Below are 19497 nucleotides of genomic sequence, written 5' to 3' on the forward strand. Positions count from 1 at the left end.
TTTTTATTCTTCTTCACAGTTACCAATGGGAATATTTAACAGGAATAAAAAATGCTAGCTGTGTGTCTTGTAGTTTTGCATATACACTCAGGTAGTTTATATATCTTAGATGCATAATTTTGCCTAAAAGTGGATGTGGGGGTAGTCATAGACCAGATCTCCAAAAAAATACTTCTCCCTGACTCTGGATCTTTAGATGTCATATGCTTAGTTCTGCCCCTCTTCATTTAAGTCATTGTTTTACATTACGGAGGATACAAATTTGTGTTGTGACCTCTTTTAAAAAGTCCTCCTTTTAGCAGTGTCTGGAGCTAGGGTGCACCACAGGAACGCTCATCCTGCAAGCTCCCCACAGAGGAACAGCAGGCTGAGCACAGGTCATATGTAGAGTCCCCTCAACTTATGCTGAGCAGTGGGCTCCCCTCAGCTTAATCCTTGCTGGTAACAGAAACCCTCAGACCTCTGCACTTTACCCCGTTCCACTGTTAGACTGCTGCTGTCTGCCTAGTCCTCACTGTCATTCTGTTACTAACCCTAGTGTAGATTAGTTTTGCAGAAGAGGACAAGAGCTTAGGCTACATACTTTTTCTTTGCTGTACTCCTGGATTTGTTGCCATTGTTATGATTATTAATCTGTAAAATTATTGTATAACCTGAAGCAGAGTGCTAACATTACGTTGTCCTGTTACCTGTACTTAATACTTCTTGGTCAGCAGCCAGTATATACAGTGGACAAACCTGGCGCTCTTCTAATCTACTTTACATCTTCAGATGGCCTGATCATGGTAAAAAAAAGCGTACTTGACACTTACCAGCATTCCGTTTTTCTCTTCTTACAGCAAAAGCAGAATTTGAAATACATATTGTGGAAAGTGTAAATAATATAAATATAATAATATAAATTAATAATATGATAAATTATAAATATTAGTAAGAACTCTAGCTGTGTTCTCTATGTAGCTTTACTTATTTAAAAAAAAAAAAAAGAATACAGACTTTTGGAACCCCACCCCCACTTTTGTTAGCAGAGTAGACACTTGTAGTACCCTTTGAAATGCCCAAGTTTTGTATAATTTTTTATTTATTTTTTTTTTTAATAAATTTTACTTACCAATATTTTAGATTTTTTTTTTCAATGTTTTGGACATGTCCAGAAATTCTGTCCAGCTGTAGCTAACTCATTATTTTATATGTCTCAGTTTCACCCTTCTTGCTCAGAACACGCACCAGAGAAATTGATTATGCAGTATCCCAAAATCTTTTTCAAAATTTCCATCTTGATTCCTAACTCTCTTCAGATTTCTCTGCAGCTCATAATGAATGTGGAAAAGTCCTTCTCATGATCTTTTTGTTCATGTTTTCACTAACCTTTTAGAAGGCCAAAATTTCTGATTTGCTTTTCATAACACACCAGTTGTCCTAAACACACTGTAGCTTATTTTTCACTTTTACTCCATTTCTTTACTGTGAGGAGTTGTTCTTTTATTTTTTTCCTCTTAGTAGTGCTCTAAAGTATTGTACATTTTACTTTTAATGTTCTCTTTCCTGCATAGTACTGTTCTTCCATTTTCCCTGTTCTTCTGCAGAAATCCTCTCTCCGTACCCCGAGATGTAACGTCACTGTCTCTAAAAGAGCACCACACTCATTCTTCAAGGTGTCTATGTTACTGCAGGAATTGAATATATTTCAGTCATTTTTGAGTTGGATAGTGCTGTCATTCTAAATGTTCAGATAGGAAGCTGAGTCTCAGAGAGATGATGCAGTTTCCCTGAGGTCAGAAGGCATTTTGTGACATAAACCTGCAGTAAGTGCCATGCCACTGGGCTATACGTCCTCTTTTTAAAGAACTTTTGCCCAGGGAGGTTGTGAGTGCTTCATCCCTGGCAGTGTTCAAGGCCAGGCTGGACGAAGCCTTGAGTGGGATGGTTTAGTGTGAGGTGTCCCTGCCCATGGCGGGGGGGTTGGAACTAGATGATCTTGAGGTCCTTTCCAACCCTAACTATTCTATGATTCTATGATTCTATTCTGCAAAAGGTTTCAATACAGTCATGGGTTTCAGCCAGTTTTTTGAAGGTAATTTCGTATTCTTTGTAGTTCTGTCTCTCTTGCAGTCCACTGCTTTTGCATCTTCTCACACAACCTGTGGAATATTTTCTATCTATCTGAGGGTATTATTTTCACTAAATCCTAGATATTCACCAACTTTATTTATCATAACAGGTCTACTTCCTAGGGCTACAACCAGAAGTTTCCAACCTTGCTTTCTGTACAGACTGAGGGAGAATACAGTCCTATGCATTGCCCTTAAGGAACGAGCGCTCTTTCTTAGCAATTCTAATAGTGCCATGTCAGTCAATGTCAGTGTACTTGAAATCCCCCATGAACAGTGTTTTAGTCCTTTTTCACAAGCTTTTATTATCTGCCTTGCTTCCTGATGTGCTTTCTTATCCTGCCCTCAAGGTCTTCAGCAGTTTCCTGTGATTGTACTTTACCCATTTTTATTTAATGTTTAAATCCAAATGGACTTGGCTAAGGAAGTCAATGGGTGGGTGTAATTCTTGGTTCAGACATTTTATGCTCTCCTTCAATATCATCACCTAGCAGCATCTTATTAAATCTAACTTTTCGTTTAGCTGATATATTAAAATACCATTCAGCCAGATCTTCCTCTCTTACATGGCACGTTTCTCCTACTTTATCATTAATATAACATGGCTAGACATAGAATACAACTTTTTTCCCCTAACAATTTCTGTCTGATAAACATTTTTCTTGGATCCTTTTATAATATCTTCAGGCTTTTTGTATATTATATGAGCATGCACAGATCCCTATCCATTTACAAGTCAGTTGCTTCTACCACACACTCTTTCATAAAAGCCTTGGGGCAAGTAATAATGCTTTCTGAAATAACTCCATTTATCAATCTATCTGTTGCTCCCTAGGTGAATTTAATTGTTGTTCCCTGCTGCTCACTTGACTAGGTAATATAGCTATGTTCTGCACATATAGAACAATATGCTTAATAAGCCCAAACAAAGTCAGGGAAATTATTTGAAAACATGAAGGCTAGTGTCAAAACAACAGACTCATATTTCTGCAACCATGATGGCAAATTTTAATTTATTGATTTTTTTTCCCCTTTTATTTCTTGAACTGGGTAGCATTATGCATTCTTTAAATATCCCTTGATGAACAATGATTAACTATGTTGGCTACTAGGTTATAAAAGCAATTGAAGAAGGCTATCGTTTGCCAGCACCCATGGACTGCCCAGCAGGACTGCACCAGCTGATGCTGGATTGTTGGCAGAAGGAACGTGGTGAAAGGCCGAAGTTTGAGCAGATAGTTGGTATTCTGGACAAAATGATTAGAAACCCAAACAGCTTGAAAACCCCACTGGGAACCTGTAGCAGGTAAGAAAAGCTCTAGAATGTGTTCTTATGATGATGAATGCGCCTGAATGTTCTTAGTCGCTGGTTCCAGTTCACACTTACTCCATGTGTCTCTCAGTTCCTTCTTCCTTCTGTCACCTGTTTTTCCCTTCCCTCATTTGCCCTTCCTTTTTTACCATGATGAAAAAGGAATTTCTTAAAAAATAAGCAAAATAAATAAAGTAAATAATATGGAGCTAACACATTTCTCAGCAAACTGCTGCCTGCTCATCACTCTTTCCACTCTCTCACCACCAGCAGGTTTTGTTTTCCTTGTTTCTTAAAGTTGTGAAGTCTGAAGGGCAAGGGTCGTCATCTACTGTAGTTTTGTGTGATGCATCCCTTGACCTAGGAACTGCTACAGTAGAAATAGTAATTAATAATACTCATACTCTGTCAGTATACTTTGACATGCTACACTCTAGATTTTTACCTTTCATTTTCTGGCTTTTACTCCTTTCAGTGATTACATCTCATTGTATTTCATGGTGTAGTTTTTAATGGCTTCTTAGTAATTTCAGGAATTATTTAATCATGGTAATCTTTTGAGCTGCTAGCTAGATCACTGCACTAGGGAATCAACTGGCCTGTGTTCCGTTCCCGGTTCTTCTACTGACTGATACGCTTGTGTGACCTTAAGCAACTTTGTGTCTCTGCTCTTTCATTGTCTTTGTTTTGTTCTATCCAATTGAATAATGGGAATAGTTACTTCTATATTTTCTAAGATGCTTAAAAGAATAGCATCTTTATTTTACTCAGCAACGATAGTTGCAGCTTTTGTCATGCTAGGTAATAAGGTTGCTTTTCTGTTGGTGACAATAACCCGTTAGGCTGATTTTGTTTAATCTGACCTTTCATCTTTTACATGAATAAGCTTAGGAAGTACATACTGTCAACTACAGAGTAGTCAAGAACTACTTACAGAATAATCTGAACTGTGTGTAAAGGCCAATTGCATTCTACTCTTGACGTTTTTAATACCCCAGACTTATTTGACTCTCACCTTGCTAAATACTCCCTGATGTTTTACACTCTTTGGAAACAACTTACTTTCCTTTTTCCTTCTCTGTAGACCAATTAGCCCTCTTCTGGACCAGAACACTCCCGATTTTACCACTTTCTGCTCCGTAGGCGAATGGTTACAAGCTATTAAGATGGAAAGATATAAGGATAATTTCACAGCAGCAGGCTACAACTCTCTTGAATCAGTTGCCAGGATGACTATTGAGTAAGTTAGTACTGGGCATGTTTAACTTGCATTTAGGGAATTTCTAGGTAAAATAATACACAATGTTCAACTCCAAAACTTTACCCTGAGTACAAACATGGTACTTGGGGGTAAGCCAGCAAGTTTAACAGCTGATGATGTTATATTAGAGCATCCCATGAAGGCATCACCTTTTTCCCTGCTTTTGAGACCAATTGAAATAACAGCAAGGGCCTAGAATTGGGCCTCCTCCCACAGAGGGAGACTGTGACCAATTTTAAAGTATGTATGCATAGGAAAATAACCACTTTGCCTCCAATACCTAATTGGTACTTTTTTCCAGGCTTGTACTAGGAAGATGTGGAATTTTCTTCTAATTGGCTGGGGGCTGTCTGTGTCCTGCAAGAAATGACTTTGCATCATGATAAGTCTATAGAAGCAAAACAATTTTCTGAAGGCAAGCATGGCCTGTATTGGTACTGCCATCTTAAACAGGTCTTCTTGGCACCCTGCAAACATCATTCTTATCCTGGTGGTCGCCAAACACATAGAATTCCTCTTACAGAGAGCAGCGGTTTTCTATGCAAGTTTCTAAACAATAATCTCAAGTTTGCAACCCTACTCTCATCTGCCTGGTATTAATAGGGGTCTCAGCCTATAGTTGGAGAACTGTCATTAGAGCCCCCAAGCTTCTACTAGGTCAAGTAGCAGTAGTAGCAGTGGAATTGAAACAGCTGCTCTTTCATTTGCATGATGGGTATGGGTGAATATGCAAAGGGTTTCTCTAGGCATCTCTTTAGGAGACAAAATGTGATCCCCAAAATCTTGTATTTATGCATAACTTTGTCCTGAAAGCCACCTGAAGTATTTTACAAAAGGATTGTCTCTTTCTTCGGGTGTCCCTAAGAGCCACAATGAAAGATTATCGTAGTGAAAACATACTGGCCTCATTCTTAGATGTGGAGATACGTGCAGTGTAATTACATGACAGTTGACATGTAATTGCACTCTTCGCTGAGAAGTTGAACAGTGCCTATATGAACTTCACAGTACTGAGCTGAGGTTCCAGTGTAGCCTCAATGTTAGAAACCTGTAGCACAGACCACTTCATAGCTTTGACTCACAGTTGAATACCATACAATAGCAGTCTAAGTTGAAAAATTAACAATGTACGCATTTATCTTTCCCAGGGATGTGATGAGTTTAGGGATCACGTTGGTTGGTCATCAAAAGAAAATCATGAGCAGCATTCAGACTATGAGAGCACAAATGCTACATTTACACGGCACTGGCATCCAAGTGTGATAGACATTTCTCCCTTATGAGGGAGGTGACAGACTGAGAGAACAGCACTGGCCTTCAGTATATATGAAGTGCTGCTAGAAGACACTTGATTTCCTGGGTCCTTCCTGCAGTGAATAGAAGAGCTACAAGAAGCACCTACAGACTTGAACTCCTAAGTGCCACCAGAATTTATGAAAAGGGAATTAGGATCCACCAGTGGTGGCAAGGAAAACAGCAGTGACAATAAACAAAGTACTACCTGAAACATACAAACACCTTGAGCTCTCTAACCTCCTTTTTATCTAATAGACTTTTTAAATGTACATAAAAATTTAAAAAAGGATATATTTGTCAGATAAAATCATGATATTATTGTTGAATTCGACAAGATATTTTCCTTAAATCTGTGATTTCTGAATCTTTTTTTAATCATTTGTGTTTATTCTTCATAAAGACTTTCTTTTAGTATGATGTTTATATCTTTGGACCTTTTTAGTGCTAATTCTATGACACATTACTACACTGGGTACCTCTGAAGGATTATTTGAGTTCCTAGAGATTTAAGAAGCATGACCAAGCAATGTATAACTGTCCGAACTTTGGTATCCTTTTGTGCCATTTACTTTTGTTAGATCAGCACCGTATTGACATGGCTAGATAATTGGCAGGGAGTCAGGAAAATGCAAGGTGCCAAGAGCTCTGATATTTTTTAAAGAATTTTTTAAGGTTACACATATACTATCTTTTAAAAGAAAATAAAAGAGAAAAAAAAAAAAAAAGCAAAAAAAAAAAAAGCAATAATGACCCCTAAGTAGTTCTAGGCACTTTTAGCAAATTGTTTGCAAGATGATTTTAATGGACTAGTGTTAAAGCGAGATATATTCTAAGATGTACATCTGCAAATGTAAACCTGCTGAGATACTGCATTGAATGAACAAGTGATTGTAGGAGTGTCTCAGAACACAGATGCAGTTCTCCAGTGTTACCTAAACCGTTTAATCTGAGCACATCACTTTTTTTTTCAGTACTCTGCATTAGCAAATCTGAGAGAAATAGCTGGCATATATTTTATATGAGTTTTAAGCCGTATACAGTCCAGCTGTCAGAATGAGGACATAGATTTTATATCAGAACTGTAGAGCATGAGGCAAGGGGCAGTTCAAAATTTTCAATTTTTTCATAAGCTTTTGCTGCTCTGAACAATTATGCACACGTGTCCTCACACAGACACAATAGTCATTCATCAGGAGCACAGATGCAAGAGTAGTTGCTCAATGGAATATCTTTACACCATTTATAGATAAATTTTGTTTGATTAAAATATTTAATCACTGTAAGCAATAATGAACAGTGTCTCTACAGATATTGCAGGAATATATATGAATCAGAGAGAAACGCTTTAAAAAAAAAAGTCTGAAAATTGTGAACTACCCCAGCAATGAAATGCTGTACTTCCAAAGAGAATTGGGCTGCTTCTATTGATTTTGATAGAGAAAGATCCCAGGGATCAGTCATAAATTGGTCTTGTTTGATAATGTGGGCATCCACACAAAAAAAATAAAAACAAAAGAAAAACCCTGTAAATGTTCCTTTGTAAAACTTGTAAATTTTATTTATACTGTCTTGTTTTGTACACATATTTATGTGTAGTGAGCTCTGAAAACATTGAAAATGCACTATATTTTTCTATTTTACTTGCAGAGCATCACAAACAAACATGTATATTCAGTACTACATAATGTGTTTTCCCACATTTAGGACCAAAGATAGTTATCAAAAACTTAAATGCATCATTTTCACCCTCCTTTTTTCTCCCCCTTTTTAGATCACTGTACAGTGTTATATTTGTCATTTTATTTATTTGTTTCGTAGAAAAATCAGTTTGGTTATACTAAGTTTTTGTCCCCCCCTGCTTTTGTTAAAATCTGTAAAAAGCTTTTAAATAACATAATCCCGTTACATAGACACTTCCATTTGTAATCTTTGTAATAGACTGTAAATATATTTTTGGAACTATAATGCAATGTGCATAAGGGTTATTTTTCAGTGTCCATATATGATTGTTTATACAATTCACAGCACTTTACAGTCATGCTGAGAAGCCTAATTTATTGCCTGGATTTGGGCACAGTAAGAAAAAAAGGTGAATATTCTTATTTCATATTAGATTGTCATTCGGTAGAAATGGAGTTATTTTCTTGTATGCAGCTCAAGACGTTTTTTTAACTATTAAAATTAATTTTTCTAGAAATGCTGTAGAAATAAGACGCAGAGTAGACTGCATGCCCAGTAGTCAAAATTAGTGCACACAAACACTCAGCCAAGGCACTTCAAGTAGCCGTTGGAACGCTTGATTAATAAACACCCATTTTGTGTTATAACAAATGCTAAGTGCCTCACTACAGGGGTGAGCATCTGTGGGCAGCTGCACAGGGTGCTTGTCAGTTGTACTGCTACTTTAGGCACCCAGCTATGAATTTAGGAGTCTAAGTTCAGACACCTTCTTCCTTATAAATCTTGGCTATTGTTTCTGAGGGCTTGGTGATTAAAGGTGCGATGCAGCAATGCTGGTATTGCTGAGAACTCACAAACCCTAAATGCAAGAGAGTTAAGGCCAGGCTTCACCTTTAGGAATTTTTTCAATATTCTGAAGCACAGAGGCCTCAAAGCACATGTTGTGACCTGGGCTCACACATGTGAAAGTGAGGACCCTAATGGTATTTCTCCATTATGTTTTGTTGTTTGAGTTCCTTATTGTTGGTTGTTTTACTTCTTTGAATAGTAAATATATTTTGTCATTCATCTATATACCTTGACTGCCTTAATGTTGTCACAGATTTTTACACATTTGAAGGGTATAGAGCAGACTCAGAAAGCACAATAGCTGTCGATACTCCTATGGTATCTATCTGCTCAGAACATTACTTCAATTTAGAGCACATGCATGTAAATGGATTTGTAACTAGTAGAGCAGCAACATATTGATGTTGGTTGCAGTTCCCCTGGTTCCAGAAAAACATAGTCCAGTGTAAGAAAAATTAAAGTGCAGAGAAAGTTGATGTTCATGGAAGAAACTGAAGAAAAAGCTGGGTCAGAGGGAAAATTAAAGGCTAAATGACAAAATAAAGATATTATCTCAGTTCTGGCTTAATTTCACTGAATTTGGAAATCATGCATCGCTGAAGGCAGATTATCAGGCTGTCAGTGAGGCTGATCTTTCTTGAATTTATCCATCTACAAGCATCTAAAAGAATGATGCCTAAGACAAACAGGACGAATCTCCCTCTGGGAATGCTTATCTCCATTACTTGTAGAGGGAACCCAGATGATTAGCTTAAATAAGGCGTCTAATGTCTAGATAGTTAAAGTTAGGTGAGTTGATTCCTACCCTGTATGTCCTTGGCAGCTGCAGTTTCCCCTGCAAGCTGAGTGTTGTAGAAAGGCAGCTCCTCCACTAGTATGTCCCAGAATGTATTTAAACTGGGCTTTATCACAGAAAGGGGTGATTTATTTTTTCTTAACTATTATTCAGAGATTTGTAACAGATCATCTAAATGCTTTTTGTATATGGGTATTAATTCTTGAAAAATTTGTGATTGTTCTGAGGAAGACCTGCCTAGTAAATTGCAATTATTTAATATTTTAAATAATCAGAAGTATTTGCTGACATACTGCTTCATACAGAGGTTATGTGATCAGATATGATAGTTGCTGTTTGCAAAAACATGTTTATCTAAAGCCTTGTCATGTAAAAATCTCCAGGAGGCACAGATGCTTAAATGTATCTCAAATTGAATGTTGCCCTTAATATCTCAATAATTGAGCTCTGTCTGTATTATTCTCCATTTTAAATGAGGGGGTTTTATATTTGTTTAAGCTGGAGTTATCTGGCATCCACTAAGGGAGTTTGAAAAACATGATTTTAAATTAAATTTGCTTTTCTTCACTAATAGTAATATACGGTAAATAGTTTCCACTGTTCTGAATGTTACAAAAACTATTGCTTTCATGTGGGGGGATAAAGAGGGTTATTTTTGTTTTGTTGTTGGTATTTTTTTACATTTATTGGTTAGTAGTTGAAATAAAAAAAATAATAATAATTTGTCCTTAACTTTCTAAATAATTCATATATAACAATTTTGAGAATGATTTAAATTCTGTGACTTTTGGGTTACTACTGAGGATGATGATCATGTCATTACAGCTGTAATACCAAGTGATGCCAAGACACCCTGCCACAAGAGTGGTTCAGCCAGCGTTCGGTTGCCCAGTAATGGCATGAAGCCGTCCACTGGCTGTGTGTGGGGAGTGAAGGCCAAAAATGGTCATTCCACCTTTTAAAAATATATATGTGACATGTTAGAGCTAACACATCCTTAATGAATTGCTTCCCTGCATGCAGTTAGAAACTGATATGTTCATGATGTGCATTTTGTTTTGGTGGGTTTTGTTTGTTGGTTTGTTTTATTTTAAACAAGTGACATTTGGGATGTTTGTGGAAGAGAACAGTTCCCAGACAGGACAACAAGACCAGTTTAAGAAAAGTACAATACAAATTCTTGCCTAACAGTAATTCTGGCAGCAGGTGATGCAGGGGTATTGAGGCAGTTGGTGCTATGATTTGCTGAGCAACCAGCACAGCAGGGTTTCTGCATTGTCAGGACCTGTTAGGGTTGTATTTCTGATTAATTAACTGATACGTAGAAAAAGATATATTTTCCCCCACTAACTTGGAATGGATAGATAGTAGATCTGGGATGCTACTCAAAAGTCATAGCCTCAAACTAATTTCTAGTAAAACAAGAAATTCTGGGCAACAGCTTATATTTTCTCTCCTGTTCCCTTAAGGGCTGTCAGGCATAGCCAACAATTACAAAAGATCTTTACAATACAAGAGATCTTTATTGTTTGCATAGTGCAGCCCTCTGTTTACTTGGGAATAGGCAGTTCTGTTATTAAATTTCCTGCAAGAAGGATTGTGGAGGGGTGGGGTGAGGAGGATACAGAAGTTTGGGGAAGGGGAGATGGGCAACCACATACAAAAAATAAAGGAAGAAAACAATCCAACAAATAACCTGTGAAACACAAGTATGACTGGGCTCACCACTTTTGTAACATATTCCATACAGGAATTTGAAAAATAAAAGATGTTAAACCATAGGCATAAAATCTGCAATATCCTGACAAAAGACTTGTGACAGAATGCAAGCTACATTTGTGGGAGTTTTTCCTTTCTGGGTTTGGTTTTATGAGATTTTTAAAGTTAGGATAAGTAACACAGTAAAATCTGTTGGGACAGGCTAAAGAACATAATCAGCATGTCTATCATAACCATGAAATTCTCAGTGCACTTTCAGGGTGGGTAAGGATTAGGCAGTTCAAAAGTGAAAGGACTTGTGGAGTTTATATGCTGTATAGACTGTGTAGGTAATGTCCTGAGAGATTATGAAAGGTTAAAATTTAAAGAGGAAACCCCTCACTTTCATACCTGGTGAATATTCAGAAGATGGGAGGGAATGCAAAGTGAAGCGTATGAAGCCATTCAGAATGTGTGAGTCTAAGTTGTAGGGCTCTGCTGTCTTTGCTGGAAGGAGAGTTAAGGAGTGTAAAGATTTTTTTGTTTCGATAAAGAGACAGTGTTAATAAAATATACCTAATAATCTAATGTGGAGTGGTTTCAGTACTCTGATTTTTCCTCAGGACAGATTGGAATTTGTCAAAGACACTAAATTGAGACAGATGGTAAAGCAACTGGTAATCCACAGCTCATTCAAGCAGACTTGAAAGAGACATGAAAGGAGGATTTTGTATTAAAAGCCTGAAAATAAAACATGAACTCTGATGCTATTTACTCTTGGAAGGTTTTACAGTAGTTTAGGGTAATGATAGCAGACTTTAGCACTGATCCGACACAAATTGGGTGAAATTAATCTCTGGTTAGAGTGACCAAAAAGAACCACAAGTGAAAAAAAAAAATAGTTTATGCCTTGATAGACTGTGAAAAAAGATGTGCTACAGCCATGTGAAACTTGTATAGCCAGCCAAATGAGTTTTGGACAAAACAAGACATAATGCCTAGTGCCAGAAAACCTAAACGGGGAACAGAAAATGTATTAATCCATGGACCAAGGCTTAAGTACATAATTGAATCAAATAAGCAATTGTAGAACAGTGCTGCTAATAATAATATTAATAATGAAAATCTACAACTTACAGGTTATCTGATGAATCATAATATAGCTGAAAAAGTCTGAAAAATGCAGTCAGTGCTTAAGCCATATCTATGCCCAAAGACTTCTGTGTGCTACTGATATTGGAGTTCCATGAGTCTGAATATTGCAAGTCATTTATACACTGGAGACATTATAGCCCCACATCCATAACTAAAGCCTTCCTCTTTTGAGCCAGAAACAGGACTGCTGAAGAGTCTGTATAGTCTATTGAATGCTATATAAATTATCCTCTGATCATTTCCTCAGAATTACCAAGAAAGCCATGAGTTTTACATTAAGAAACAAACTTCCTGCTCCAAAGATGCCATCTCACTGAGAAGAAAAATAATCCATTAGTTTTACAGGTACATTAAAATGGGGCTTTAAAGAGGCTAGACTGAAGAATAATAGAATGTATCCACATTGATTGCTCACATTTCATGCCTGTAGAAACATCACTCGGGCAATTTCTTGACTATCATTGAACCTGTCTTACTATGCCAGTTTCCACTGGCTTCCCGAAGGGCTGCATGTCCGTTTTCAAGATGTCTGCTGGAAAATGTTTCAATTTCCTCAGGAACAAACCAGCCTATGCCAAGGATGCATGTGTAGCTTGAGCAAGAAGGTTCAGGAATCTCAGATTAGCCCTCTCCAGATTGTTCTTTTCAGTCATAGTCATAAATTAAATGTGTTCTCCCACTGAGGCTGCGCATAGTAAATTGCATGAGAAATACTATTTGCCTGGAATAAACTTACTAAAATCATCCAGATACCTCCTGAAGGCCATTCAGAACTGGTAGGTTTTAAGTGGTGGGTAGGATTTTGCTTAGAAAGTAAAAAAGGTGGGTCTAGGGGGAGTCTTTGTGTGCAGTTATTCACACTCTATTAAACACTTCACTTATGAAAGTCTGGAACTTTCTGGGTAGCAGTTATTGTCTGTCACTGTCACTGAAACTAGACCACAAAATGCAAAATCTGTGAGTTTGCAAGAATAAACAAATGAAAAAAAATAATTCTATAACATAACTAGACCAAGTCTTCACCGTTTCTTTTTTTTTTGTTCTTGGCTGCACTGGTGCTTCCATATGGGGTCAGCGGAAGAATAAGATGTGTCCAGACAACAGAATAAAAGAATTTGGTTTGGGTGGAGTGCCAAGTTACTGGGAATTGCCCAGTAACACCAATGATATAAGCTGGTTGAGTATGTTTAAAATAATATCAAAATATTTCTGTAGGCAGTACAATCTAAGAGAGAGCTGAATGGCAGAAATCAAAACACCTGGTGAGGGGTCTGTATCAGGCGGTGGGAGGACAGAGTTACCTCTGTGATTTTATACTCCACATAATGAATTGGGAAAAGTCTTCTCATTCCTTTTTACTATTACAAACCTATTTCTTATGGATTTTATGAAATTAATACAGCTGGATGAGTGAAAGTCATAGGGAAATGAATGCTTTACCTGTGTTACCTGCTTCTGAATTATTTGCTGATAAAGAATGAAGATATTCCCTAGAAATATTGCCTGCTGTGAGTATTGCAAAGTGTCTTAGTAGTTATGGAAAAGGTAAAAAAAAGGTCCTTATAAAGTAAGCCTTCAAAGCATCCAATACAATTTTTACCGTTATATTTTGTTATAATTTGAAATAGGATTGTGTAAAGATGATTTTTTTTTAACATCCAGTACTGTCAAGTTATTTAAAATTCCAGAGGAGTAGATATTATATATATATATATATATCATAATCTTTTTACAAGTAGTCACACGATATTTAATATTGAATTTTCAGGTCTAAACTGACACTGCTTCACTTTAGATACCAGAGGAACAGAAAACACTTAGCATACAGTTATGCAGCTGTACATCTGTCATTGAGCCATCATATCATACTTTTGCAAAACAATGTACTGCATTTGGCAGTGTTTAGACCTCAGATTCTATAGCGTTGTTGCTGCTGGTTTTGTGTTTAAGGCCTTTCGGTGATGGAAGCCCTTGTTTGCTAAGGTCAGTGAGCATTAGTAAGCAGATGAACATGATGTAAATCAGTAGAAGCCCTTTGCTGAAATTATGGAGATACCTCACAGAGGTTCCTTTCTCTGCTTGTCTAGTGTAACTGCCAGAACAAACCAACAGACCAACTCCCCTCATGCTTATTGATAGCTGAATTGTGGCTACCCCGTAGTTCAGGATACACAGCTGATGAAAATGTAGCACCTCTCTGGCATCATTTTACCTTAGTTTACAGGAAGGCTCACCTTTTTGTGATGTGATGAATGACCTATGAGAACACATAGAAATTTTACATATCTTGTGGGTGAGAAAGGATAGAAAGCACAAGACTGGCTCTACAGCTTTGGGCTGTGAGAAGGTATTACAAAAAGGCCCACATGATACTTTCAACCTCTGTGTGGGAAGGGAGAGACTCTGTAGGTATTCATATATTGCCACGCACTTTGAGCTGTAGCCACTTGCCTGGGAGAAGGCTGGTTAGGCTAAGACTAGTCTAAAATTACCTCTGAAATTTCTTCCTGCACTGTACAATCTCTTCCTTTCCTGAAGCGCCTTTCACTTCCAGAAATCCCCTCCCTCTTAATCTAAAATTCGTATCTATGCCACTTCTCTGAGAATGAGGAGACTGTTGTTCTGAGTAAAATGGAGTTTTTTCATGGAGGAGCTTGAGTGGCCTGTTATGTCCCAGAAGAGCTAATATTTTGGTCTGTGTGCACCACGCTTTCGCAAATCATTTTGCCATTGTTCAACTATTAGATAAAATGCATATGACCTCTTTGATCCTCCTTTTACATGTGTTTCCTTTTGAAAGGTTGTATTTAGTCATCTACTTTAAGAAAAGATTTAGGACTCTGAATCACTGAAAGCAGCTTCCTCAGGACACATCCAGATTTACTGCTAGGATACATGATGGCTTACCAAGGACCCTCTGAGAACTAGGTCTCACTGGGTTTTCTTTCTGTGGAAGTTATATTGTGGGTGGTAGTGAGCTTGTGCTAATTTTGTCCCATTATTGACTACAGGTATGGCCTTGGCATGCATCAGAGACTAGGTAAATGAGTACTAAATTCAACCAATCTGTAAGATCTTCCAACCAAGAGCTGAAGCCTATTCTGACTTCAGCAGGAAGGATAAACGTCAGCCCATTTATCCACTGTCTTTGATTGGCTTCCGGTTTCTCCAGACTATTTTAGGTTTCTATCTCTTTCTAAGGAGACAAAGTATCTAATTCAGGCCTGGAATGACACTGGATAGCAGGGCAGCTAGAAGTGAAGCATTATGATAACAGCCAGGTCATACAGAGGCAAAGAAATTATAAAATAAATTTGCTAAGTGTGACACCGGCATCCCCATCTCCCATTTGTTGATGTTTCATAGTTGTTAGTTTGCACCTGGTTTCTGCTCTGGTGAAACTGTCTGGCAGAGAGAACTAGGTGCAGCCTAGTAAAGCCATGCCACAGTCCAGAGTATATGTGCACCATTTCATCATCCAGTGACCTTCGTCCTGGTGCTGACCAAAAGATGTCAGTTGAGACAGAGCAAATATAAATGTAACCTGAAGATTTAAATGCTAGTGCATCTAAGTGCCATTGTGACTACCATTTGCCTTTAGCTTTGGATAAATTCACGTCAATCATTTCTACTAATTCAAAGACATACTTGACTTCAAAAAACCAAAAAGAAACTATCAAAGTTAAAAAAAAAAAAATCTTCCTTTTGGAAAGGATTTCTCCTCAGAGTTCCTTTTTGTTGCATTCTTTTCTCACACATTCCTTGCATTACTAGGGTTTCAAAGGACAGGTGCAGAAGAACCTAATAAAAGCAAGATTTAGCTTAGTTAATACCTTGCCTCTATGTAAAATTTGTCCCTAGGACACTGCACTAAAGCAGAAAAAAACCATTCTGTCCCTTCATCAGATTGTTTCATCTAGCTTTTCTTTTTGTTTACTAAGCCTCAGATATTATGGTTATTAATATTGTCAGGTCCTCTTCTCAGGTTATCATAAAACATCTCCCATTTTGTCCAGTTTGGTGACAGAGATGTATGGCATGATACAATGTATTAATAATGTTCTCCTCTTGGACGAGTATCTTCCCTTTGATTCACACTGTTAAACACTCTAATCCATATGCTGGAATGGCAGATACTACTTTGGAATCAACTGTAAGAATATTGGTTGGTATGGCAGGGGGACAGTCCTCCACTCGTTTATTTTTCTTTAGTATTAGTGTTACATTGGCTTGTCTCAATGTCTGTAATAAATTGCTTTTCTCCCAGGAATTTTCAAATTATTTAGTTAAGAGATTGCTAACCATATGTACAATAATTTCCATTCAGTCCTGGCCTACATCCATTAGTCTTAAAACTATATTGTTTTAGAGATTTCATGTGGCTAGCCTGTCACTAAATGTACAGTAAAATCCACAACTTTTTCTTCTTTTTTTAAGCTCTGGGGGTCTGTCTTTGGCAACATAAGTAATATAAACTTTGTCTTTGGATACCTAATATCATGTAATGACCAAGACAAGTCAGTTAAAATGTTTTACAAGACTTTTTAGTAATACTAAGAGAGCTTCTGGTAGTATCAGGCTAAAGAAGAGTCTACTTTATTAGTTTACATGCTAGAATTTAACTATTGTGTGTATGCTTTTTTGATTAAGCAGAGTTTAAATTGAACACACCCATTCCATCCTTTTCGTGCTTCTGTTTTAAAAAGTTATTGACATCTTCTCTCAGTCCTTAATTTTATACCCGAACACCCATCTGAAAAACTGCACCTCATTCATTTATTTCCTTTATTTCCAATGCTGAAATTGTCAATTGTAACCCTGTGGCTCATTGAGATCCAACGTGAAACGTAACTACATTTCCTTCATGTTAGAGATGTTTGCTTGCGAATCTTTGGGTTTATTAATGTTTACCTAGCTAGTTGATGAGAATTTTTGTCAAGCAGTGGTATATACATGGCATGTGATGATAGTGTAATTTGCCTCTATTACTTCCTGATATCAGGATTCTGCTGCACTGCCAATTTCATATCTGTTGTTATTATTTGTTTGACAGAATCAAAAACATGCCAGGTGCTTTGCAAAACAGAGAACAAGAAAAATCCCTTTCCAGAAGAGATGACAGCCTGAATAGAAATGAAATAATGGCAGGAGACAAAGGAAACAGAAAGGGGAAGCAAAACAAGAGTTATAACCATAAGATCATGAGATTGGTTTGGAGGCACAGTGAACGCTATGAGGCATTTTTTTAAAACGCATAAGGACTGTAGTTGGGATTAGAGAATGGAAATGTAGAAAAGAAGCTTGGAAAGGAATGGAGAAGAAGGGAGATACAAACTGGCAACAGGAGGAAGAGTAAACAGAGGTGTATGGGAGAGGCCAGCACACACACCTGACAAACTGAGGATTATGACTAATGACAAGAATGAAAGACCACATCTGAAGAGCATGATGATTTCAGGAGGATGGCGAAGCAGGACGTGGTGATGCTGCTAGGGAGAGAAGAGCCAGCAAAGCTGCCCTGGAAGCCTGCCCTGGAAGCTCCTCACACTAATATAACCCTGCTTCCCCATCTTCTTTCTAGCTCCCCTCTTATACACAAAATACGTATGTAGAAGAGTAAAGGAGAAGGAGAAGCTAAATCAAACATTTCCAAAGATCCTGCTGGGGAAGAATTTTAAGCTGGGATGATACAGATTTACTCCTACTGATGCTGTTTCTTGTAGCAAGTGGCAGAGTGCATCCTGTTAGCCTCTCTTATGCAGACAAATCGATGGGAGTCTTTACCACTACTTACAAATAGGCCTTGCTGGGAGATACTCAGCAAAATTATAATACTCCAGCCAGTCGAGGACATTTAAAAATGTCCTTCCATTATCAGAAAGAAGCAGAAATTATAACATTCACATTGAAATGGAAACAGGGAAAAAATATTTAAACACTTTCTTTTCAAACTGAAAATAATCATTTTGGTATTACAGAAAAATGTAGGGGGGGATTTTTCTCATTTAAAGATTTCATCTTACAATTTTTCACAAAAATTCTGATAAAATGGGAATTATTTTAATTATGTTGGATTGGCTTTTTTATTTTCTTCTAAAAAATTAGTGTTTATTTTTAGAAGAAAATTTGAAAATTTCCATTTTCAGTATCTCAGACATTTTAAACTGCCCTGATTTCCAAGGTAAGAACTCCTCAGGAGTAAGAAAGCTGCAGAGTGGCCAGTCTAATCTCTTCCTCACTTCCTTCTCCTCTGCTTTGGTGACCAGACATGTCTAAAGATTAGGCTGCAAAGAGCAAAACCAGTTTCTGTGTCTCCCTGAGAAAAGGCACTTTGCCAACTTCTTTTAAGAATTATTAAGTAGATCTACTTACAGGAAATCACTTCTTTGCTGCAGACTGTCTCCGTTTAAATCCTCCTCACAGCTCTTCCATTTTGCCTGGGAAAGTTTATCAGAAAGCACACTGGAAAGGTTCAGATCTTTCTGTCTCCAGTGAAATTATTTTTAGACATAATTACAGCTTGGCAGATGCACTGGTATGACAGTTGAGAGACTACTGATGGTAATGGAGTATTCTATTGCTTTGGCATTTATAGACACTTTTTGCTTGGTACTTCTGACTGCAAAGTATTGATGTTTAGGGTATTATAGGTACTTACCCATTGTATTATTTCTCATACGTTTAGAGGACAGCACTGGATAAATCTTTCTTCTCCTTCAGGGTAACACAGCTTTGTATGAGTCATTCGTCTTCAATGTACACCAGAGTGATATCAAGTTGGTTGTTGAAACAGCTTATCAATAGGATGACCATTTTTAGTCTCTTCTAGCAGTGGAATGATATAGGTATTGTTTCCCTGAGATAACAGCCTCATTTAAAAATATCTTGGTGGCTCTGGATAGGATTCAAATCAAATAATGCATCTAAGTGAGGAGGAGACAATTGTGTGTCATAGCTGAAACATTACCAAAAATCCTTAACTGATTGGGTTTGTCCCCCTTCATTTTCTTGAAGATTTTGGTAAATGGTGGCTTCCTGGATACTCAAAGGGCAAAAATGGCCAAGTACATCTTTTCTTTTATTGTCTTCAATATGAACGTTGCTTAAGCTGATTAAACTCTTGTCACCTCAGGGTGCCATTTTAGCAATGAGGTTTACCTGACTTATTCTGTCAATGCAGAAACTTCAGCTACTAAAGGACATACCAGGAATAAACACAATGCTCAGCAGTGCTTGAAGAATCAGGCCCACCTCAGTAATTTCTCTACACCATTATTGAAATAATGCTGGAATTAAATCATTTAACCTTGGTGTCTATTTACAAGATCTACCCTGCTTA

General features: G+C 37.4%; 1 protein-coding gene across 5 annotated transcripts in view; it reads left to right on the top strand.

The window, feature by feature from the left end:
- The window catches only part of EPHA7 (EPH receptor A7), a 167766-nt gene extending 150137 nt beyond the window's left edge, over nucleotides 1-17629 (top strand). For 3 of the 5 annotated variants that reach the window (XM_065681210.1, XM_065681211.1, XM_065681213.1), the window contains 3 exons: nucleotides 3224-3417; nucleotides 4508-4663; nucleotides 5833-10026. In XM_065681210.1, the coding sequence (XP_065537282.1) occupies nucleotides 3224-3417; nucleotides 4508-4663; nucleotides 5833-5947 (465 nt within the window). In that variant the 3' untranslated portion in view covers nucleotides 5948-10026. Of the gene's footprint in view, nucleotides 1-3223; nucleotides 3418-4507; nucleotides 4664-5832; nucleotides 10027-17211 lie in introns of those variants that run through there. The other 2 variants (XM_065681215.1, XM_065681212.1) reach the window with 2 other exon arrangements.
- Nucleotides 17630-19497: the final 1868 nt, after the last annotated feature.

The sequence above is a fragment of the Lathamus discolor genome, chromosome 5 (genome assembly GCF_037157495.1).
Source record: "Lathamus discolor isolate bLatDis1 chromosome 5, bLatDis1.hap1, whole genome shotgun sequence".
Taxonomy (NCBI): domain Eukaryota; kingdom Metazoa; phylum Chordata; class Aves; order Psittaciformes; family Psittacidae; genus Lathamus; species Lathamus discolor.